Genomic DNA, 24,112 nt, shown 5'->3' with positions numbered 1-24,112 from the left:
AGCAGTGTGGGTGTGGGGAGTTGTGAGTGGGACAGCTGAGCCTGAGGTGTGATCTGTATGGCAGCAGGTCACAGGTACACGTGTCAGCAACACACACACATTACTTCCTGTTACAGATGAAGTGAGCTAGCTAACACTGGGGCTGTGTCCCAATTAAGAGACCGCATGCTTGAAGTACGCGCACTACTAAAGTCTGTATCAGCAGCAGGATGGAGCTAAAATAAATGTTGGTTTCAGTTCTATGAAGCTTTGAGTATTTTGGATCAGTAGCTGCTGTGTTTGTTGCATCATATTGCTGTAACTGTTTATATGCTTTATATATTCTGAGCTAAGTTGATCTATAGTGTTACATCATATTCTATAAGGATGTTATGTGTTTGTAGACTTTCTGCCCAGTTTGACCCATTTAGCAGACGTCAGCCTGTTTAAGGCTCTGATATCTATTCTGTGTGACTTAAAGCAGTTATGACATGGTCTGATTTTCTCACCCAATAAAGGAATATTTCATATATCAGTCTACTCTTCATTCTATCAGACACAGTTTTCATAGCTCGTACATTTGCTTTTTACACATATATGTAAGCATTGAGCCAAATGTAATAATGTCAACATATTAAACAAACAACATTTGTCTTTTATGTATAATACATCTGTATATACACTGTCAAAGATACTCGTCTTTGAGTGAAGATTTAAGGTGATAGGAAATATAAATAAATGCAACTTGAATCTTTGACCCAGAGTTCAAGCTCACTGCTGTAATATATCCTGTAATAGATAGATAACATAATAATCTGACAATACTATAATATTGGCCATATTATATTTACATTACCACAGTGAGATGACTTTAGTCTCATGAACAACATTAGCTAATTGTTATTTACTAGCTAACACATACAAGATGGCACGGCCACATCCAGGCGCCTTCCTGACCACTCCGCTCTGACTATCTACTTTTCTTATTTTTTACCTATTTTTTGCTCTGGTTTTCATCCCAAAATCCTCTAGTCTTATAGTTTACGACAGCGGATCACTTGTAAACATCGGTGCCAAGGTTGCACATCTAATCTTGGACACTTTTAAACCTGACCCTTCCTGGCCGCCAGAGATTCTACGCGGCGCGGAGAACAACAAAGGACGGGCCGCTCATCCGAGGCACAGAACAAAGAAGCGCCGGGGGAAACGCGCTGGTATTAGGAACAGACTGAGACAGCAGGCGCATCGCGCACCACTGCCCAGTATCCTACTGGCCAATGTACAATCCATGGAGAACAAGCTCGATGACCTAAGAGCAAGGGTCACCTTCCAACGTGACATGAGGGACTGCAACATTCTGTGCTTCACGGAGACATGGCTGACCCCCACCGTGCCGGACCAGGCCGTAACTCCGTCGGATTCATTCTTTGTGCTCCGCGCGGACAGAACGGCAGAGTCGAACAAAACCAAAGGTGGAGGAGTGTGTTTCATGATAAACAGAAAGTGGTGTGATGCCAGGAGCATTTCTACTCTCTCCAGCGGCTGCTCGCCACATCTGGAGTTCCTGAGCATTAAGTGCCGCCCTTTCTGTCTGCCCCGTGAGTTCACCTCGGTCATCGCCACGGCGGTCTACATCCCACCCCAAGCGGACACAGGTATGGCTTTGTCCGAATTACATAATGTGCTGAGCTCGCTTCAAAACAAGGACCCGGGCGCAGCCCTCATTATAGCAGGAGACTTTAACAAAGCGAACCTCAGACAAGTCATGCCAAACTTTTACCAGCATGTCTCGTGTCCAACGAGAGGGGATCGAATTTTGGATCACTGCTACACGCCATACAAGCAGGGCTACAAAGCTGTCTCACACCCGGCTTTTGGGAAGTCTGACCACAACGCCATCTTCCTCATCCCCCAGTATAAACAAAGCATACGGAGGGAAGAAGTAACCACGAGGGAGGTAAAACGGTGGACTGCCCAATCAGAAGCTACGCTACAGGACGCACTCAACGACGTCGACTGGGACATGTTCAGAGCATGCGCAGTCGACATCAACGAGTTTACGGAAGAAGCAGTATGCTTCGTCAATATGCTAGCGGAGGAGATTATCCCCACTGCGAGAGTCACCACATTCCCAAACCAGAAACCGTGGATGGACAGATCGATCCGCACTGCAGTAAACGCCAGGACCGCCTCCTACAACGCGGGTCTCGCCACTGGCGATATGAGCGCCTATAAAGCAGCCTCATACGGCGTGCGGCGCGCGGTGAGCGATGCCAAACACCGGTACCGGGAACGTGTGGAGTCTCGCTTCCACCAGGGCGACACACGGAGTATGTGGCACGGACTACGCACCATTACGGACTACAAAGCCAGGGACACTGCGCCGATCAACGCTGACTCTGCATTCACCAACGAGCTGAATCGGTTCTACGCCCGTTTCGAGGTTAGCCAGGCGGCTAATGCTATCTACCGCCTGACTACCGAGGACAGTGACATCATCAGCGAGAGACCGGTGACCAGCATCGCGGAGCATGACGTCCGAGCGGCACTGAGGAGAGTGAACACAAGGAAAGCGGCGGGGCCAGACGGCATCACCGGCCGTCTGCTGCGCTGCTGTGCTGACCAGCTAGCAGGTGTGTTCACTTACATCTTCAACGAGTCCCTGGCGAAGTCTGTGGTCCCCACATGCTTCAAAAGATCCACCATCATCCCTGTGCCCAAGAACAGCAAACCCTCATCCCTGAACGATTACCGGCCAGTTGCACTGACCTCGGTAGTAATGAAGGTGTTTGAGAGGCTGCTGAAGAACATCATCTCCTCCTCCATCCCAGACACCACAGATCCGCTGCAGTTCGCCTACAGATCCAACAGATCCACAGAGGATGCCATCGCCCACGTCCTACACACCACTCTCAGCCACGTGGACAAGAAACAGGGTAACTATGTGCGAATGCTGTTTGTTGATTACAGTTCAGCGTTTAACACAATAGTGCCCTGCAGACTGTTCACAAAGCTGAGGGATCTGGGACTTAACAGCCGTCTGTGTGCATGGGTGTTGGACTTCCTCACTGGCAGAACTCAGGTGGTGAGGGTGGGCAGGTGCTTCTCCAACAGCATCACCATCAACACAGGAGCACCTCAGGGATGTGTCCTCTCGCCACTGCTCTACTCCCTCTACACTTCAGACTGTGTGGCCACCCATGGCTCCAACACCATTGTGAAGTTTGCTGACGACACAGTGGTGTTGGGTGCCATCTCCAACAACGATGAGGCGGCCTACATGGATGAAGTGAAGAATCTGGCATCGTGGTGCCAGGACAACCACCTCCAGCTGAACGTCAGCAAGACCAAGGAGCTGGTGGTGGACTTCAGAAGGGGTCAGCACAGAGACTACAAGCCCATTATCATCAATGGAGCTCCAGTGGAGAGGGTGCAGTCCTTCAAGTATCTTGGTGTCCACATCTCCTCAGACCTGACATGGGCTGCCCACATTCAGGTCCAGACCAAAAAGGCTAGGCAGCGCCTGTATCACCTACGACAACTGAGGAAGTTCAGGGTCTCTCCAAAGATCCTCAGGATTTTCTATACAGGCGCTGTGGAGAGCATCCTCACACAGAACATGACATCGTGGTTTGGGAACAGCTGTGTGAAGGACCAAAAAGCTCTCCAGAGAGTGATCCGTACAGCAGAACGCTGCTGCAGGATTGCTCTCCCCCCGCTTCAGGACACCTACACCAGGAGATGCCGGACTAGAGCAGCGCAGATACTGAAGGACCCGTCCCATCCTGGCAACAAAGTGTTCCAACTTCTGCAATCTGGTAGAAGGTTCCGCATCTTCCGGGCAAGGACAGAGAGACTCAAGAGGAGCTTCTATCCCCAAGCCATCCGTGCCCTAAACACACACACCCGCCCTCTCACATCATCTATAATTGACTGAGACAGGACTCTTCCAGACACTAAACCAAGGCACAATGTACATTTCAATTCCTTTAATTTTAAAAATGTTTATATTGTCTATCCTGTAAAATAGTCAGATATCTATTCATATTAATGTACAGAATTCACCTGCTTGCTGCTACTACTGCACATTCACCCAATGTATATACTATATAATGTTCTTCCTCTACACCCCCCCAATTTTTGCACATGTCGAGGAGCGTGTCAGGCTACATTTCACTGTGTGTTATACTTGTATAACTATTCAGTGAGCATTTGTGTAAAACCGGTCCGAAACAAAACACAACAGCTCATTAGGGTTAGTAACTAACAGTATGTAGGCAGATGCAACATCACGACTTTAAATTAAATGTCTGTATGTGCCAGAAATAGAAGAAAAAAAAAACATTGAAGACCACATAACACATTGATAAGATGACACTTGAGTTATGCACATGTGATGCTAGTAAGGTCTGTGGAGTGTTTTTTCTTTTAGTGTCTAAAATGGATAGCAAAGTTGCTGTTTGCAATGATTGCTTAGGGTCAGTCCAGTAACACAACGCCAAAGTGCTTTCCTTTAACAATACAAAGTGGAGTGTCCACCTCAACAGCCACAATAAAAAAAAATTAATGTAATAATAATAATAATAATAATAAATAGTCCACTGATATTAGCAATCAAAGAAAATTCTATCACCATCCCAAATAAAACTTTAATAAAACATGCCAACATTATGGTCTAACAACAAAACAGCTTGTCAGCGTTCGGTTTTTTGCAACAGCACAGCAGTAACCATTTAACACTTGCCACTGTCAACGTTTATTTTACCAAAAAACTTCAGTTGTAAACATTTTAACATGGAAACAATTGTTCGTCTTTAAAAGTCCACAAAATATACATTCATCCTGCATTCCCAACTTACCCTTATTCTTAGTATGTATTGCAATTACCTTTACAATGCACACAATGTAACACAAACAGAATATGAACATATTTCCACCTCATAACAATATGCCTTGAACGCTAATATACACACCACCCTTCAACATTTCTGGTGCAGTATCATCTCTCAATTAAATCCTTTGAATCTCAATTAAATCCCCCCACAAGAGTAAAATCTCTCAAATTGTAGTAGTTTACAAACTTTTCAAAATGTTCTAAATTTCTCTTAAATGTAATTTTCCCGTTATCTGTCATTTTCAACAAATTACCATTTTATTCTCATTCAGCCTCCGAAAAACTTCTGTCCATCTGACAGAACATTCATCATCCAAGTTAAGGGTTGGCTTATTCATTCAGTTTATTCTTGAGCATCTGTACCTTGGTCAAGAGTCTGCTGACATACAGATGAAGGAAGAGCTTCTGAAGTACTTCAAAGAAAGCTTTCAGTCTTGAGGTTAACTGAGATTCAGTGCATATATCCCACCCGTTAAGAGTGCACATGCAGAGGCCAGGTCTTCCAGGTCATGCAGAACACCCGAGATGGTTATACCCACATCGGCTGGAGGAGTGCTGGGATCAACTCTTTCGATGGTGAAGATAGCAAGGGTAATTTGTTCCAGCTCCCTCTGAACAGCTGTAGCTTAGACACAAAAACATAGAAAAATGGCGTCCAGTTTAATGAAGTAAACACAATATTAGGAACATGCACCCCAGTGGGCCACTATTTTAGACTACAGATTCAACAATAAATATACATAGTTTGGGTATACAAGAAGATTTCCCAAAACATTTAAACAGGTTCCATGCAAATTACAACAACAACAACATTACAACATGCAACAACATTAGTTATTCAAAATTTGGTTTAATACAGATAAAAAACTAAACTAAAATTACCAACCAATTATTCTTTGAAGAGGATGCTTGGGTCTTCATTCAGGTAAAAAGGTAGTGCCCTGAGGACACACTCCCTCCCCTTTTCAATAGTTTCCTTCTGTAGAGAGTGGCAGAGATACAGGAAGAGAAAACAGATATACTTTAGGATGACACAAACTCACATTATACACAAAATGAATGACATATCCACTGCACAGATAGACATGTACACAAGACCAACTGATCATCACATGGACATGAATAGTTAACCTGTTGGGCAGGGTTTCCACCACATTAGATATGTCCATAATGGAGGTAAAGACAAACTAATACATCATCTTTTTTGCATTCAAAAACTGATCTTTAACATAAAAACATTCACTTATGGTTTAACCCAAAATTGAGGGATCAGATTTTACACAAGTTTAGGTAATTTTAATTTTCCAAAGTTGTGGGTACCAAACTTTGTCTTGCTTAATATAAATGTAAGTGCACTGTGCAGCTACCATACACTAGCTGTTTAAATTTGAAAATGATCTTATTAGCCATAATATTTTGCTACCAACAGAATAACGCACCTGTGTGGCTGGGGCCAAAGTTTGTCTAATTTTCTTCACTGCAGCACCTCCTTTTTTCTTGAAGACTTTTATGAGCTGGTCAGTGTATTGGTCAAGTTGTGCAAAAAGCCTTGGAACATGTGCAGCAGTAGTAATCCTCACATATTCTGCTTCCACCTGAAAATATGTCAACAAACACAACATACTGTACTGTAAATATACATACTATATGTACACATATACAAACTACAACTAATGTAGTAAGACCTCATTAAAGCTATAATTTTAACACAAACATTTACACAAAATGCTAATGGAGCCATTACAGCTTTTATTGTTATTTATCAAGTTCCAAAAAATATTGATCACAGCTGATCTGAAAAGAATTTCATGCCTCAGGCCCTTGAACTGCAACCTTTACAGTGGTTCAGATCTGGAGACGAAATAACAGGGGCATGGGATGGGTCACAAAAGAAAACTTAACTTATAAAACAGTTTTGTTTTTAAAAGTATAACAGTTCACATACCACATACAAGCTCAGCAATACCACATACACCACATCAGTATAGGAGGGAGCAGGTAAAGGCAGGATCTGAGATTTATAAAGAAAAAAAATAATTAATTCCTTAATTTCAAGAAGCAAATTATTGTTTGAATTACAACTAAATAAAATACTACTCAGAAGAAAAGCAAGAGATTGACACTGCCATGTGCTAACTTTCTATAGAAGCAATTATCACCAGGTCTGTCGACCTCCATTGTCTGTCCACTCATATGTCTTGAATAATTTTATTAAAAAAATTAAGTGTGTACTTTCACAAACTGTAATTTATAACTACATTGATATGTATAACTCCGCTAGGAAACATGCTGTATTTACAGACCATTTTTACATAATACAGATTACTGATAGAGCAGAACAATGGTGTCACAGTGGCTTTCGCCCTTGACTTTTTGGATTTTAAATGTCACTTTATGCTATCCTTGCTATCCTATTCGATATTTCCGACTCTCGGATTACAGTAAAGGAATCCCAAGAAAGCAAATGGAAAAATAACCCCTTGAAAGAATAACCCCATGAACCCCTGTAGCTAATCCCTTAATAAAACAAAAAACAATAAAAATGTTTCTTACACAGTCCACAAAATAAGCATGTCCAGGACCCAGTAAAACTAATGTAGAACAAGCACACGCAAACGATATAACATGTCTTGTAAGACAAACGCAAAATATAACCATGCTGGACATATAGATACTACACAACATAGTCAAAGAAAAAAGTGGTCTTACCTCTCAAAGAAACAGCAGCTTGGCGCCAAAACAACGTTTTCAAGTTAAATTTGAAGTCTTGCGCATGAGCAGGCCCAAGCCATGAAACCTTGTTGTTCTTCGCGGTTTTATTACAACTGTTTTTGCATTACTGCCACCTTGTGGATATACAAAGTATATCGATCCTAATTGACTTAAATGTTATGCCATCAAGTAACACATTAGTATTATGTACGTTGAATAATAGACACAATTACGTAGACTTGATTAGAAAAACATATGTTAACTTATTCTCTATAACTCTATTCTTCCCTCGGTTCTGAAGGACAAGCTGGAGAACTCTGGAGTGGACCATCACCTCACTACCTGGATCCTGGACTACCTCACCGACCGACCACAGTATGTGAGGACTCAGGGCTGTGTGTCGGACAGGGTCGTCTGCAGTACGGGGGCCCCACAGGGAACGGTTCTGGCTCCGTTCCTCTTCACCATCTACACTGCAGACTTCTCCCACAATTCCACCCAGTGCTTCCTGCAGAAGTTCTCTGATGACTCTGCAATAGTCGGCCTCATCACTGATGGGGACAACAAGGAGTACAGAGGTCTGACCCAAGACTTTGTGGACTGGTGCCAGCTGAACTACCTCCAGATCAACGCCAGTAAAACCAAGGAGCTGGTGGTAGACTTCCGCAGGCACAAGCATTCTCCACTGCAACCACTGAACATCCAGGGTATGGACATTGAGGCTGTGGACAGCTACAGGTACCTTGGTGTTCATCTGAACAACAGACTGGACTGGACTCATAACTCAGACGCCCTCTACAGGAAAGGGCAGAGCAGGCTGTACCTGCTGCGGAGACTCAGGTCGTTTGGGGTGAGGGCCCACTCCTGAAGACCTTCTATGACTCTGTGGTGGCTTCTGCTATCTTTTATGGTGTGGTCTGCTGGGGCGGCAGCATCTCTGCTGGGGACAGGAAGAGACTGAACAGGGTGATCCGAAGGGCCAGCTCTGTTCTAGGATGCCCTCTGGACCCAGTGGAGGTGGTGAGTGACAGGAGAACGGCGGCTAAGCTGTCATCCCTGATGGACAACGTCTCCCACCCCATGCAGCAGACTGTGACAGCACTGAGCAGCTCCTTCAGTGGGAGACTGCGGCACCCACGGTGTGGGACGGAGAGATTTCGCAGGTCTTTCCTCCCCACTGCTGTCAGACTCCATAATAAAGACTTTAACTGAACAAACACACACATCCATACATGTGCAATAATACTAAGTGCAATAATCCTTTCTGTCATCGTTGTATTTTTACTCAGTTGTATATAGCATTCGTATTCTACTTTTATCTTATTGTATGTTTTTATTCTATTTTATTCTACTGTATATAGTATATTATTTTATTCTATTCTGTACAGCTGTGTACTGTATTTATTCTTATTGTATTCTAATTTTTGCGTCATAACTTTTGCACTGTCCACTTCCTGCTGTGACAAAACAAATTTCCCACGTGTGGGACTAATAAAGGTTATCTTATCTTATCTTAACAAAAACATATTTTAATTAAAATGAAAATAAATAATTAATATACACTGAACAATCCCCCTCATTCGTTTTTTTGAGTGAGACACATTTATAAGGAACCTATAAATATTTCTAATGTTTCTAATCATCTTTCAAACTTTGTTTCATGAGTTTGTCATCAAAGCCCGGCTTTGTGTTCAAGCTGAAGAGGTCAGCTGGGCATCAGCCTTCTCTGTGAACTTCCTGCTCCAAGATCTGAGCGCGCTCACATCAAGGGGATCGACTGAGCTCCGCCTCCCCCAGTCACAGCCGTTATCAGAGGAACGTGTGTGTGATGGCTGCACTCACAGCCACACAGGGGTAATATCAGCATATTAGTGCTGAGGCTTATACATAACGTTGCATTCACATCTGTCTTTCTTTAAATATAGGAATTAATTTACAGGACAATGAAGAACTGGTTTTGGTTTAGAGTTAATTCACGTATCCACATAACACTGCATTCTACAATAAGTGCGCACATTTCAGTTTACACTGTTATGTATGATTAATCTTTGTTTTCTGAGTTACCTTAGTTGCAGCTGCTCCAGTCCCTTGATTGAGGAGCCAAGACGTGGAAAAGGGGCGGAGCAAGCCTTGATGGAAAACTGCAGATTGGCTCATTCCATAACTCGGGACCATGGGGGGGATCGGAGTTCATGATGTTAGTTTCAGTTGGGTTGTGTGTGTTTTACCCCTTTTTGTGGGCTGATTAGCTGATTATTATTTATGGGCCCAACATTTTGAATCTTTTTGCAGGATTGAACTATGATGTTTTGGGGTTTAATAAAAAATCTCTTGTTTTTGGACTTTCACCTGTGGCTAAGTTTCCTTCGCTGCTCGGTCCATCACAATGTCACACAGATAAAATAAGGCTGTGATCATCACAGCGCTCTGTAACCTGTGCTTAGTTACCATGGTGACTTAGCAGGTAACCTCACACCTCTGGTCAGGCCAGCTTCATCTATCATCGGTCAGGGTCAGAGGTCACAGGTCACAGGGAGTTATCGACTCCATTGGTCAATCCAGGATTTTTTAATGTAGCTACAAGTGAGTCGGCAGGAGGGCTGCAGGCAGCATCGGACCAATCAGGAACACGGACAGGATGACATCAGATCAGGATGAAGCAGGCAGCACAGCCGAGAGCTCGTCACAGCCTGGTCCACCTCATCGTGAGACCAGCTCCGCTTTCCACCGCAGCCCTGAGAGCGAGCACGCGTCCGCCCAGGATCGTGTCCTACTATTACAGGTAATACCACATGGAACCACACATATACTTTAAAATCCTGCTGCAGCCAACAGGAACACGGCTGGAGTAAAGTTCCTCTGAACTGACCATCAAACACAAGCGCTCTGGCTGTCTGACCTCTGAGGCTTCAGGGAATTATATCATTTTCCAGAGATCTGATTGGTTAGTTGGAGGTGATCTTTAATGCCATTTTTGGATTACATGTGACAGTAAACACAGTCCTAACAAACCTCAGCTGTCCTGTGGACTCTGAAGATGTTTGACCTTTCCTCTGACAGGGTGGTGACATACCTGGGGCCAGGTGGGACCCGGGTAACGTGGGACCACCAGCGTTTAGAACTGAAGAAGCCTTTCAGAGGACGGGTTAAATATCTTCAAGAGCCTACCTCAGGTAGTCTCACCATGACCCAGGTGACCGAGGACCTCCACGGGTGGGTGACTGAGCTCAGTCCTAAACTTAGAAACTAATGACACTTTTATACCCGATGTCGGTGGTTCTGGATCAGGAAACAGTCAGTCATTGAGCATTAAAGAGGCGGACACAAATCGAGGACAGAAACCAGATTTATTCTCACATCAGACAGAAACAGGATCCACCTGATCAGGACCCGACACTCATCCTGAAACCAGGTTTCACTGGGCTGGACTCGAGCCCAGAAAGATGCCAGAGAAACAAAACCATGGCAGGGTGCTACAGTGGGGGGAGGAGCTTCAGCAGCAGAATCAGGGGCGACTTCGTTTACGGTCCAAAGTTCCCAATACAGTCCAGGAAGATTAAGTTCAAAATCCCAAGATACCAAGATTACCAGGCTTAGCCGCTGGGAGTGGCCAAAGTCCAGAGTGTTTTAAGTACATGATGGTGAGAATTAAAGCAGCAAATCCTGGTGAAAGCGCCAGAGTTTGTCAAGAGAGGAGTCCTGGACAGTTAGGACTCCGAGATGGGGTCCTGGACTGGTTCTACGGGGTCTTGGACTGGTTCTACGGGGTTCTGGGCTGGTTCTGCTGAGTCTGGTTCTTCCTCCTTCTGGACTAGTTGTAAAGACTGCTGGAGTTCTCCAGGTTCCTTGACCGGTTCTCGGACAGGTTCTGCGGAGTCCTCGACCGGCCCTCTCACTTTCTGAAGTGGTTCTAGCAGTTCTGGACTCAGATTTCGGGTTTCAGCAATGAGTCGTTTGACACCAACCATCCATTGGCTAACCTCAGTCACATGGTCAACCATAAGAGAGCGATGGATGTCATCAGCCGCGTCCCAGCGACCCTTCTGTAACTCTGAGAGACAAACAGACGAGTGATCACACAGGTGTGCGATCACACAGGTGTGCAGTGAGACACCTTACCTGCAGACAGGGTGTCCATGCGCCTCCTGACAGGCAGGCTCAGTCTACCCGACCTCCAGCTGTCCTCCATCAGGTGAAGGCGCTTTGCCACTTCATTACACACCTGAGCCTGCACACAGGTCAAAGGTCGCTCTGAGTTAAACACATTTTTGTGTTAACAGAAAAGGAAATGACTCGTTGGCCTCTCGGTGGCCCAACCTGGTACTGCAGGTGAGACTGTGACGCTCAGAGGTGATTTGAAATATCTGGTTATTTCTCTGATGAAGATAATGGCTGTGTCCCAACTCAGCGTCTGCAGCCTTAAAGGCCGCATTTTAAGGACGATTACGTGACAGCGACGAAGGCTGTCCCAATTCGAAGGCTGCTCGAAATGCAGCCTCAAACGCGTCCTTCATTTCCCTGAATTTCAAGGATGTGGCGGTGTAGACAGAACAATATTTGTCTCTTATATATAAAACATCTGTATATACACTGTCACAGGTACTTGTCTTTGAGTGAAGATTTAAGGTGACAGGACAAATAAATAAATGCAACTTGAATCTTTGACCCAGAGTTCAAGCTCACTGCTGTAATAACTAATAATGATTAATATAATAACTATAATATTGGCCATATTATATTTACATTACCACAGTGAGATGACTTTAGTCTCATGAACAACAGCAGCTAATTGTTAATTACTAGCTAATCTTAAACGACTGTTCAGCACAGGAATCATGTTTGACAGTCGTGTGGTCTCAGCCTCATTAAACCACACAGAGCTCGTGTAGAAACAAACGAACAAAACACGTTCTCCTTCATCTCTGTCAAACAAAGCTGTGTGAAACGTTTCCAGTTAGTATCATGGTTGCTAGGCAACCTGGGCAGCGCGACGGAGGCTAGACCGTCCCGTTTCACAAGCCTCGCACTTCCGGCCTTAGCGGTCTTTGAGTGGGTGGCCCTTGAGGACCGTTAAGGCTGCAGACCCTGAATTGGGACACAGCCAAAGTTTCAGCTCAGGGTCAAAGGTCACTTTGTGCTACAGTAACATTCACTGCAACGTGGTGGCGCCCCCTGCTGATGTAATATATAGAGATTGACAGACCACGTGACTTTCGCGCATTGCATGACGGGAACTCGTGGCAAAACAATCCAAGTACCGCATCAAACGCAAGCATTTGCAGCACCGCAAAACGTTCATTCTCCCGTTCCAAAACCTTCTTGCGTTTTCTTTTCCCCCCAAAAAGGAATGTACAAAACGAAGGAGAACAATGCCGGTCCGTACAAAGACTGACTTGATGAAAAGTCAAAGAAAAGATACGAGGAAAAAATCAAAGGAGCGAAAGGGTCAGACCCTTACGAGCACACAGAGGGTCAAAAGACGTCAGCGTGCTGCCCAACTTTCACCACGCTCAGATTTATAATCATACGGTTCTTGGAGTGAGTGCATACACTCATGAAGTTTAGTAACTTCAGGTCACTGCAACAAGCCCAGGTACAGTTTACGGACGGATGGGTGCAGGACCTTGAAATGCACCGTGTAGAACGAAAGACCATCGTACGTATCATAAGTTTACCAGTCTCACAAATCGTCTTCATAAATACACATTCGTTAACCGTTTATTAATATAACCTTTGACCTCAACGGTAATTAATTAGTAGTAGAAATAATTTCTGGTTCATTACAGAAATGTAGCAGTGACAATAATACTGTATGCTGTAATCGTACTGGGCAATTAGTGATACAAAAAACCTGTTTTATCCTGTGAATAAAAGTATATGTTTTTGTCAATGTACCATAATAACAGAAGCGAAACGCAATATTGTGTCAGGACAATTCACTATTTATGCACAATAAACAAAGGAGCATAGCGCGACAATTTCTGTTCAGCGCCAGACTTGCTTGTAACCTATATCACCAATTATGTTATGAAAATGACGCATTAACTACCAGTGATTCCTGAGATTAGGGACAAAACAGGTTTTAATTTTCTAAAATATATTTTTTGATTTTTCAAAAACATATTTACATATAATTGTTTGAAGACAAAATCATAGTTTTGTTGTATAAACATTGCCTTGGTTTGTCTTTTATCTGCCCGACATGTTTTGTCCCTTCTCTCAAGAATCACTGCTACAACAGCAGACTGAGCTGTGTGTAAATGCTTGGAGCAGACTAACCTGTGAGAGTTCTGGGACATTATATTTGCTCTTTGAATGGCTGCAATCCAGACCATCCGTGGCTCTTTGTTACTTCGGAAACATGGCTCGAACAATTTCTCTTCAACGACGTAATCCGTTAACAACGATCTCTTTACCCGTCGGCTTCCCGTGGCTGTCATGCGACCGGCTACTGCAGTTAATAATACAACAGCTTCTTGCCATTTTGTGTTTCTTTTTATCGCTGTGTGACTGTTTTCATGTGAAAGCCTGCGTGCGCTAGTACCGCTTGCCACGAGTTCCCAGAATCCTTTGCGGTTTTACCCCTGAATGACGTCATATTTTGAACTCACTTTCACAGCGCGTCTGCAGGCAGCGAGCGCTCCGTTCAGCACCGACATCACGCCCTCAACTTCAGGCTCACTCTCTGATTGGCTGATCGCAGCCTCTCTCTTAGTCCTCATTTGCCCCAGATGAAGAGGAGGGGGCGTGGCCACAGCACCAGGTGGGGGTCCAGCTGGGAGAAACCAAACAATAAATGTCTCAGCTGTCAGGTGTAAACTCACCACATCTCATTAGAAACCTTTCTTACCTGGGTTGAGTAGAGGCGGAGCTACAGCACAGGGAGGTGGTGCGAGAGGGTTGGAGGAGGGAGGGGCTGCAGGTGGGGCTCCTGCACCTATAGGTGAAGGTCATTATTAAGTATCTGGTTGTAGTTCTTAGCAGCAGGTGGATCAGCTGACTGTTTGTTTTATTGCTTGAATCAATTTATTATCAACAACAACATAAAATTATGGACAAAATGAAATACTGATTCACTCCATAAAATGTAAAACATAAATTATAAAATACAAAAACCAACTATTTACAATTCTACTATTAACTACTTAACAACACAAAACACTGCAGACCACAACACAACACAATATAAATGAAAATATGCAAAACAAAGCGCAGACGCACGTTCTCCGTCATGCAGGCAGGATTGTTTGGAAGTGCATTCACAGGATTCAGTGAACAAACTTTCTGAATCCTTAAACATCAGCAACTGAAAATAGTTGGAAATCAAGTGCGGTCATGTCTGCAGGTCTTTATCAGCTGAGTCGTGTCTTGCTGGGTCAGACTTCTGCAAACGCTCTCAGAGCTCTGGGTTGGTTCAGGGTTGTGGTGGTGTAGACACACTGGCACCTTCATTAATATCACACTCAGCTGACTGTTTGATCTCCCCCTGCACTGATGGGTGGACAGTTGTCAGGTTGCAGGTTGTTTGTGCAGCTCTGTGCGACAGCGTCTTCTTGCAGACTCACACTCTGCCTTTGTGTTGTCAGTAAAGCTGAAATGGGTCCAGATGTTGCTTCTTTTCTACCTTTCTAATGTCACCATGTTGTCTGTTGTTGCCCCCGGCTCTCTCTCTCCCTCCCGCTCTGTTCCTGTGCTACTGTGAGTGTAACTGCCGCCCCTCCCCCCTCTGCTCACCACAAACACAAGGCTCACGTGCGGCGTGAAGCGAAAAAAAGTGCGAGGAAAAAACCCAGAAACACGGCTCCCAATAAGAGCCGTTTCATTATCGAGCGACACATCACTACTGTTCGTACCTGAGGTCAGCGCTGGAGGCGGTCTCTTGTTGAGGAGGTTCCTCTGTGGTCCGTGGGCCATCTGAAGGCCATAGGAGAACTGAGGGGGGTCGTTCCAGCCCCGCTCCTGGTTACCTGCTCAAAGAGTTGGGAGTTTTAAACCAGCTCTAAACGTTCCTCAGTAAGAGCTGCACGCAGTCCCGTCTGCTCCACTGCTGCCCGTACAAATGCTTCCTGAAACACCTGAAGGGCCGAGCTCACAGAATTTTGGTAAAATGGCCTGTACTTATATAGCGCTTTACACGTCCACACATCCACACACTCATTCACACACTGGTGATGGCAGCTACATTGTAGCCACAGCCACCCTGGGGCGCACTGACAGAGGCGAGGCTGCCGGACACTGGCGCCACCGGGCCCTCTGACCACCACCAGTAAGCAACGGGTGAAGTGTCTTGCCCAAGGACACAACGACCGAGACTGTCCGAGCCGGGGCTCGAACCGGCAACCTTCCGATTACAAGACGAACTCCCAACTCTTGAGCCACGATCGCCCCACGATTTTCTACTTAATGGAATTAAAAATGGAGTCTGAACAACAGCAAAGAGCGTTTCTATTTTTGAGAACACTGCTGACGGCAGGGACCTGACAGTCTGCAGAATTCAGATAAAGACGTGGTCCTTCCACCTGGGACGTTTCAGGTAAAGGTGAGATGGTGTGAGGTTCAGGGACAACACAAACTCACATGACTCACATCACGCAGGAGGTGGATTGTGGAGATTCGTTACTGTGACTCAGATGTGACTGATTATTGATCCCCTCACTGGTCACATGATCCATCCTCTAATTTAAAGCACACTGGGATCAATACCCCAGTTTGCCCTGTGACAGATGGCTGAAGCTGTTCATGTGATCAATGACCCTCATCAGTCAGACAGAAACACACCATCTGATGCCTCGTAATCAATAACTGATCAATGAAAGCAGCTCTGGAATCTAAAAACAGCAACACTAACGTTGTCCACGTGTGTGTAAACATAAGGAGGTCAGTCAGGTCGTTTATCGAGCCGTCACTGATCACGTGATTTCCGCTATAACCTGATCAGGACTTTCAGTTTGTGGAAACATCAAATGAAACTCCTGTTTGCACCTGGATGATGATCATCTGGTGCATGACTCGTGAGCCGAACATAAATACACTCAGGATTAAGAAACACTAACATTTACAGGTGTCAGGTGTGTGTTAGCTGGCTGAAGCTTCCGCGAAATGTAAAACTAACAAGTTTTTGAATGAGGTTCGTCTCGTCTTTCTTTCCACGCGCGGTGTCTCTGATGTTAGATAAACACAGACTCCCTTCGGAGTCAGCTGACCACGTGACTGCAGTCCGGTACTACCTGGCTCTCAGGTGATTCTGTTCCAGCTGAGCAGGCGGACTCATTTACGTGTCCAGCCAGTCCAACCAAACTCCGGTTCATCATTCTGAACACGAAGACTCCACTCATAGAGAAATCAGCTACAAACGGCATGTTTAAATCAGACATAAATTCAAATGTAACCTTACACGTACTCATACAAGTCGCAACAGCCCGTTACCGTTAAATAAAACACTAACCCTCCATTTCTATTTTATGGATTGTTTGCTGGCCGAATGTCGAATAACAACCCAATAACTGGTACCTGACACAGATTATGTTTACACTCTATTTATTTACTACCTGTAGTCCTAAAAACTTTAAATTCACAGATTTGTGAATGAAGTTCGTCACTGTGTTCTGTTAATAGACGATGAGAGGAGAGCAGATCGTTACCGGGCACGACGCCGTTCATTAACATTAATGTCCTTCTTCATGGAGGCAGAGCCGCTCTGTGCCGGGAGGAGGAAACTCACCGGGTTTAACGTACATGTCCTCCATGTTGGAGTCCAGAGAGCAGCGGCGGGAAGCTGGGCTAAGCTAACCGGGAGGCTAATCCACCGAGCTAAACAGGGACCGAAGCTTCGGGGCAACTTTGGTCCAAATTAAACTTAAAGTAAACCAACACAGAGTCCTGCTGTGGACGGGACACGCCGGGCCCGGGTCAGACTACACGGGGAACGGTTTCCGGTTTCCGGTCCAGCTTCAAAACAAAAGTTTCTTGAAACGTTTATTTATTTTATATTTTTCTAATATCACTCTGAATAAATATTATAGCATTTACACAGACCAATATTAGAAAGGATATGCATTTTTATATGTATTTTTTCTTGTTCAAGGAGAGATAGATGTGCAAAAGCAGAGAAAACTCTTCTGTCACCACTGAATTATTGGAATAAAAATAAATTGCTGCATATAAAATAATAACCTATGATAAAATAATAAAAATATAACATTTAACAATAATATTATACAATAACTGAGTTACTTAAGTGAGTAAATATACATGTTTTCTGATTATGACAAGCAAACAAAGAAACAAGATGACTTTTTAGAGTTAATAATTTATAAATGTTAGTAAAAGCCCAGAAACTAGAAAATAAAATAAACGATTATAGTGTTGCGTTTAAACATGTTCTTACATGTAATGTTAAGGCTTTTACTTTGAAAAGGAAATGGTTCTGTATCTTGAAATGTCTCGAGCTTCACGAACGCCCAACATTACAAACATTTCCGGGACACGTGGCCGCTGTGTCACAGATATGATGACGTAGTGAGACACGCAGTGAGCCTGAAATAAAGAGAGAGCGAGACTGTAAACAAACTAATGAACCTGGATGCAGTCATTAGTTGATCTCTGGAGTATTTTATTGTGAAAGTCAAACTAATAACCGTGTATCGTGCTCCCCTTAGTGAAGTGAAAAGTGAAACTTTGATCCAGGAAATAGAGGTTCAACTCCACAAGACCATTTTTAAACTTTCTCACCTGAAGTTCCTCATCAGTTACAGTCTCTGTACTCGACCCCACCAACCTGTCACATCTGTGTCACACCTCTTAGAGCCACTGATAATTAATCATTTATAATCTTTCATTTCTCAGCAAATGATTTGAAAACAAACAAAATGAATTGCCTGTCACCATATCTAACGGTCAAAGTAATCACACTCCAGTCAGGGGTCCCTCAGGGTTCTGTCCTCGGTCCACTGCTCTTTAGCCTGTACATGCTCCCACTTGGTACAATCATAACGAACCACAACATCTCCTGCTGTTCCGTGCAGATGATCTTATGATGTGACCTCTGTCAGCTGCACTGATGACATTAACTGCTGGATGTCTAAAACCAGGCAGAGATACTTGTTCATATTTATCATCCCTGTCTCTGAAGCAGGCCATGCCATCCTAATACAACCTTGGTCCGCGTAGTCGGCAATAAGTCAGACTGGTTTCCAGTGGGTGTTGCACTCAGCCAGGGCTGCCCTCTGTCATCGATTCTCTTCATAACTTTTATGGACAGAACGTCTAGGCGTAGTGAAGTGTCTGAAGGCTTCACTGGGTGGTCTCAGAGTCTCTTCTTTGTTTTTTTGTAAAAAATGTGGTTCTGTTGGCTTCATGGAGTGCTGGCCTCCAGCTCGCACTGGAACGGTTTGCAGCCGAGTGTGAAACAGTGGGAATGAGAATCAGACCTCCAAATCTGGAGGAGTATTAATCTCTGTCTCTCTTCCACAGCATGTCTTTATCCTGTCTTCCTTCTCTCACCCCAACCAATCACAGCAGATGGCCCCGCCCCTCCATGAGCCTGGTTCTGTCGGGGGTTTCTTCCTGTTAAAAGGGAGTTTTTCCTTCCCACTGTCACCAAAGTGCTGCTCATTGGGGGTCATATGATTGTTGGGTTTTTCTCTGTATGTGTTATTGTAGGGTCTACTGTACAATATGAAGTGCCTCGAGTTGACTGTTTACCAGACATTATGTGAACGCGACCACAGTAGTAACACTGAGTTTTTTACAGTGAAGGGTGAGATAGGAGAGGGAGGGGAGTGATGACATCAGCAGGAGGAGGAGAGTCAGGGAGAGGGAGGACAGGGAGGAGAGGAGGACAAGCAGCATCGTTTATCAGGCAGAGAGGAGGGAGAGAGAGGGAGAGACAAACGCTGGGCAAGCACAAAGGAGGAGAAGAAGAAGACTGATGGTGTCGTCGGAGAGAGCGCCAGCCGGAGGAACGAGAGACACTGAGAAAGACAGACAGAGAGAGAGAGAGGCGAACGGGAGAAGACGTTAACAACCGTCCTCTGGGCCCATGTGTATGTGTGTGTTGGTGATCAGCTGATTGGAACACACGTATTGGAGGGCGGAGCCATGATGGGCAAGGACTACATGTTGGCCATCATTATAGTCAACTATGATGGTAAGACACACACAATCACACATACATGCAAACAGGGGTCCTGGTGCTGCTGCTGCCTAACCAGGACCTGCTAACGTGTTTGTCCACAAAAATGAAACTGCAGCCTGTTAGCATAATCTCATGACCTCTGACCTTTTAGCTTCACTGCTCTGACACAGACTCATGATTCTGAACTTGTTAGCTTATGTTCGTTGTGTTAGCATGTTGTCATGATTGAACCTTAGAGCTTTAGCTTCAGTCTGTATCAGTACATCATGTATGTAGCCAGCAGGTGCACCTTTCACACAGTTACTGTCAACGTGGATTATCCAGCTGCAGCAGATCTGTCAGCACAGCCATCACTGTAGTCAACGTTAAGCTGTCAAATGTATAAATATAAACAGAAATATTACTGGACGCAGAGAGGGGGTACACAGGTTCACAGATATTTAAGAACATTTGTTGTTGTTGTTATTTGGGGTCTGTTAGCATGATACCATGTGTTAGCCCTAGCCTGGCTCTAGAGTTTGTTTGTGCAGGTACGTGGCTACACGGAGCGAAGCATTTGGATATATAACCTAAGTGCTCACTTTAAGTCTTCCAGCTAACCAGCATATGAGTGCTGATTGGAGGAAAAGTAACAGAATAAGCAGAAATAGTCTTCAGTGTTTTTATTGTTTGTTAGCTTCACTGGCTAACTGACTGACCTTCTGGTGTTCGGGGTCCTCATCAGGCCCAAAACATTAGAGAGGGACAGGAAAACACAGAGGGACACAACAAAGTCTACAGAAGGACGGTGGTGTTTGTCCTCCATCACTCGTCTTTTAAAGGGTCATTATGAGCTAAAGCTCCGCTGCAGTCGGTACACAGGACGCTCAGGTCACAGCCTGTGAAGTCAGCTGTTTGTATCCAGGGCTGGACCAGACTCAGAGCTGCCATGTTTCTCATATATATGCAGCGTTGGGAAGGTTACTTTTGAAATGTATTCCACTACAGATTACAGATTACATAATCCAAAAAGTATTTTGTAACATATTCCGTTACGTTACTCAATGAGAGTAACGTATTCTGAATACTTTGGATTACTTATTATATTATCATGCTTTTTTACATTAGGTAAGGCTGCACTTTTTGCAGGGATCTCGTGTAGAAAACTATTCCTCGCGTATATAAAACAGGTCCGCGGCTCCGAACCGTAGTAAAGGGACCTCTGGCTGATACGTCGGGTTCGTGTCGGCTCGTAGCTGAAAACTAGCTTTACTTTGTTGTCTGGGTCAACTTTGCTAGCAGAGACAGAGAGAGGCGTTGAAAGGCTGCTGCAACGGAGCTTATTGTTTCAGAGGAAAACAGGAACACAGCGTACAGTCGAGTCTTAACAGCTTACTTACAGCTGGGCTCGTCAGGCTCTCTGTTTGGCTGCAGTGGTTATTATTATATTTACATGCTTCCAGCTCCCGTTTCTGCTCGGTGACAGCTCGTACTTTTCCTTTTTCTCCCTCCTCGCTCACAGACACATCACGGGTCCATCCTCCCTGCAGCACGGGCTACGCTGCCCATCAGGCTACATGCTTTAGGGCAGCGGTCTCCAACCTTTTTTGCGCCACGGGCCGGTTTATGCCCGACATTATTTTCATGGACCGGCCTTTAAGGTGTCGCGGATAAATACAACAACATGAAACTAGTACCGGTACCAAAAAAAAGAAGATTTATTCATAACACACGTGAAAAGACCCAGGAAAACCGAGTAAACGATAAAAACAATAACAAAATAACACTGAAAACCGATAAAAACCCTGAAAACCAGACATTTCACACCTGAGCCTCAACTCTCACCGCCCGGTACCAAACGACTCACGGACCGGTACCGGTCCGAGGCCCGGGGGTTGGGGACCGCTGCTTTAGGGCGATGCCCGTAACACTCTGCCTGTTGCCTTCATATTAAATCATTTTTGTGAATAACTTATTCCTTCTTATCATCATGCGGCCGCAAGATTGAGACACAGACATTAGAGCCTCGTTTTGTTTGGGGCGTGGAAACCAAAAACAGAGAGGGCGTAGCCGAACATATGAAACAGGAAGTACCGTGTAATCCATTTATTTCAACAAAGTAACTGTATTCTGAATACCACCTTTTTAAACGGCAACTGTAACAGAATACAGTTACTCATATTTTGTATTTTAAATACGTAACGCGGTACATCATTCATTTCTATTATTCATACCATTTAAAACAGCCGGGTCACACATGTACAAAATAATGTCCCAAATACAGATTAGAAAATGAATAAAAAGCTAAGGCGGATTTTTTCTTGAAAAAACAAACAAAAAGAAAAAAAAATAACAAAAATTTGTAACTTTGACCAACAGATGGAGTCTCTCTTATTATTATTATTATTATTATTATTGTAAAGGAAGCTTCCCAAACACGGGATAATCAAAGTATTTCTTATATTCGTATCTCAGTCGCTGGTGCCGTCTCAGCCCTGAACCAGCAGAAGCTCAACGTTCAGCTTCAACATGAACATTTATGAGACAAACCTTTAGTTCATGCTCAGCAGGCGTCTCTCCCTGTTTGGGGAAACAGACTAAAATCAAGGTTTGGATGAGCGTGACTTTAAACTTTCATCTTAATCTGAAACACGTGTGATTATATACCAGGAATATTAAATCCCCCACATGACTGAATGTAAGCGTCTCAGTGTGTATAAGCTCCCAATCACAGGTAACTGTCGTCTGACACAATCAGTGCTCTGCTGTGGGAACGACTTTCAGGCCGCAGCTCTGCTGGTCAGCAGCATGGCCCCGCCTCCCCGTCTCAGGCTGATCGTATCGTTGTCTTTTAATCAGCCCATTCAGCGTCTGGTGTCTCGGAGCACTTATTAATTATTCACAGCTTCTCCGGTTTCCTCTCTTCCTCTAACGCAGCGTGACCTCCGATCACCGCCGGCCTCTCCTGTTGTAGTTTTTACAGAGATATCAGGAATAAAACAGGAACATTCAGAGCTCAGAGAGTCAGCAGTGTGAGAGCAGAGCAGGAGGCCTGAAGGACACAAGGTGGTGGACGTGTCCATGCTCGGGGGACAGCTCGTGGAAACAAACTTATGTTCAGGCTCAGGATTCTCCAGAACAACCCAGGACCCTGCAGGGAACCAGAGAAGCAGCTCGTTCAGAATCCGCCTGAGAAAACGTTTCAGATCCACGGACGCACATCTGAACATCGGTGACTCAGTGCAGAGAGCAGCCAATCACAGAGCGTTCAGCTGCCTTTAAAAGGACGCTTTCATTAAACGTGAGCTGCTGAATGTGTCTATACAGAAATGCAACCGCTCACTTCATTGAATTTAAAATGATTGTAAGTGCCGTTGCTTTCAAAGTGAACCGATGCAGTTGTGATGTGTCAGCGCTGACTGCGCGTGCATGGACGTGTCCTCTGCAGCAGACAGCAGTGCTGATGTCCCGGGATCGATACCTGATCTGATGATGGGCAGAGCGGTGCTTTAACCCCATACGACCCGAACTCTCTTTGATATTTGGGCTGATTGGGACCTGATGAATGTAAAAACAAAGAATTACCTGATTTTTGTTTTTAAGGAAAAGTGAGAGCCACATATGAGGATATTTGTTTAAAATTTCGATAGAACAGTAGCAGCATAATGTCCTCGTAAGTGGATATCAGGCCCTTGTAGAGCAAAATTGAGTATTTTGGTCTAAATAACCCAAAATGTGATGTGCACATATGAGGACGCAGGTTCTAGGAGGTTAAAGCAGCTGTGAGGTGATGGATGTCTGAGCTCAGTTTGTGGACTCAAAGCTGGAGCTGACAGTGAGCAGCATGTTTCAGCTGCACACAAAATGAATGTTTGTCTGAACTCTGAGTTCAGAACATTTGAACATTTTCACATCTGAAAGAAGTTTGACGACACGATTAGAGATGAGTGCAGTAATGGGATTACTTTGGCTAGTGCTTTATTTGAACCCTGACTCGCATTTATGGATGGAGTAACACTCATCATCATCATCATCATCATCACGGGGTGCTAGTTGGTTTAAACAGAAGACTAAAATAAGAATATTTAAGATTTTGTAAAATCTTCAACGAGGGTTTTCAAACTCAGAGTAAACTTTATTGTCATCTCTGCCATGTACAGTTCGGTATATGGAGACGAGACGACGAGGCTCCAGTTCCATACAGAGCACAAGAACAACATATAGGAAGAGTACGAATAAGAATAAATCTAAAAATATAAAGGGGAGTAAATGTACACTTTGAGGTAAAAGGGTTAATAACAGTCTAAAATTTACAATTGAGATTTAAAGTGACTTTGTTTAGAATGACCAACGTAGCAGCTTCACAGTGTGAAACAAAGTGATCAACATAAGCAGGAGAGCAGCATCCAGCA

The 24,112-nt window shown here is 44.4% G+C and overlaps 2 protein-coding genes and 1 long non-coding RNA gene across 6 annotated transcripts in view; 1 reads left to right on the top strand and 2 right to left on the bottom strand.

The window, feature by feature from the left end:
- Positions 1–4,150: 4,150 nt before the first annotated feature.
- LOC146661440 (uncharacterized) lies at positions 4,151–9,779 on the bottom strand. 2 transcript variants are annotated; one of them, XR_014913608.1, is made up of 6 exons: positions 9,104–9,779; positions 7,583–7,853; positions 6,819–6,884; positions 6,313–6,468; positions 5,760–5,852; positions 4,151–5,498 (listed from the first exon to the last, which is right to left on the bottom strand). It is a non-coding gene; the product is annotated as an uncharacterized LOC146661440 (long non-coding RNA). The 2 variants fall into 2 exon arrangements; XR_014913607.1 differs by having other exon boundaries at positions 4,151–5,852.
- Positions 9,780–10,915: 1,136 nt separating this feature from the next.
- LOC146661439 (steroid receptor RNA activator 1-like) lies at positions 10,916–17,524 on the bottom strand. 2 transcript variants are annotated; one of them, XM_085421538.1, is made up of 6 exons: positions 17,227–17,524; positions 15,439–15,552; positions 14,436–14,522; positions 14,197–14,360; positions 11,705–11,813; positions 10,916–11,636 (listed from the first exon to the last, which is right to left on the bottom strand). In XM_085421538.1, the coding sequence occupies exons 1-6, from the start codon at positions 17,249–17,251 to the stop codon at positions 11,293–11,295; spliced, it is 843 nt and encodes a 280-aa protein (XP_085277664.1). In that variant the 5' UTR covers positions 17,252–17,524; the 3' UTR covers positions 10,916–11,292. The 2 variants fall into 2 exon arrangements, with proteins under 2 accessions (XP_085277664.1, XP_085277663.1); XM_085421537.1 differs by having other exon boundaries at positions 17,307–17,524.
- A 1,875-nt stretch (positions 17,525–19,399) lies between these two features.
- LOC146661438 (amyloid-beta A4 precursor protein-binding family B member 3-like) overlaps positions 19,400–24,112 on the top strand; it is an 11,960-nt gene continuing 7,247 nt past the window's right edge. For both annotated transcript variants that reach the window (XM_085421497.1, XM_085421496.1), the window contains exon 1: positions 19,400–19,733. In XM_085421497.1, coding sequence (XP_085277623.1) covers positions 19,685–19,733 — 49 coding nt within the window. In that variant the 5' untranslated portion in view covers positions 19,400–19,684. The remainder of the gene's footprint in view (positions 19,734–24,112) is intronic.

The sequence above is a fragment of the Rhamphochromis longiceps genome, linkage group LG10, assembly GCF_057381845.1.
Source record: "Rhamphochromis longiceps isolate RC_006_pf linkage group LG10, R_longiceps_female_GT1.1, whole genome shotgun sequence".
Lineage (NCBI taxonomy): Eukaryota > Metazoa > Chordata > Actinopteri > Cichliformes > Cichlidae > Rhamphochromis > Rhamphochromis longiceps.
Note: the sequence above shows the minus strand (reverse complement) of the source record. Positions and strands in the feature narration are given on the sequence as shown.

Coding starts and splice junctions, on each gene's coding strand:
- LOC146661439 (XM_085421538.1), bottom strand. CDS start 17,251: ATGTTAATGAACGGCGTCGTGCCCG. Junction 15,553..17,226: donor AATGAACGGCGTCGTGCCCG/GTAACGATCTGC, acceptor CTCTTTGAGCAG/GTAACCAGGAGCGGGGCTGG. Junction 14,361..14,435: donor TCCGCCTCTACTCAACCCAG/GTAAGAAAGGTT, acceptor GGTTTCTCCCAG/CTGGACCCCCACCTGGTGCT.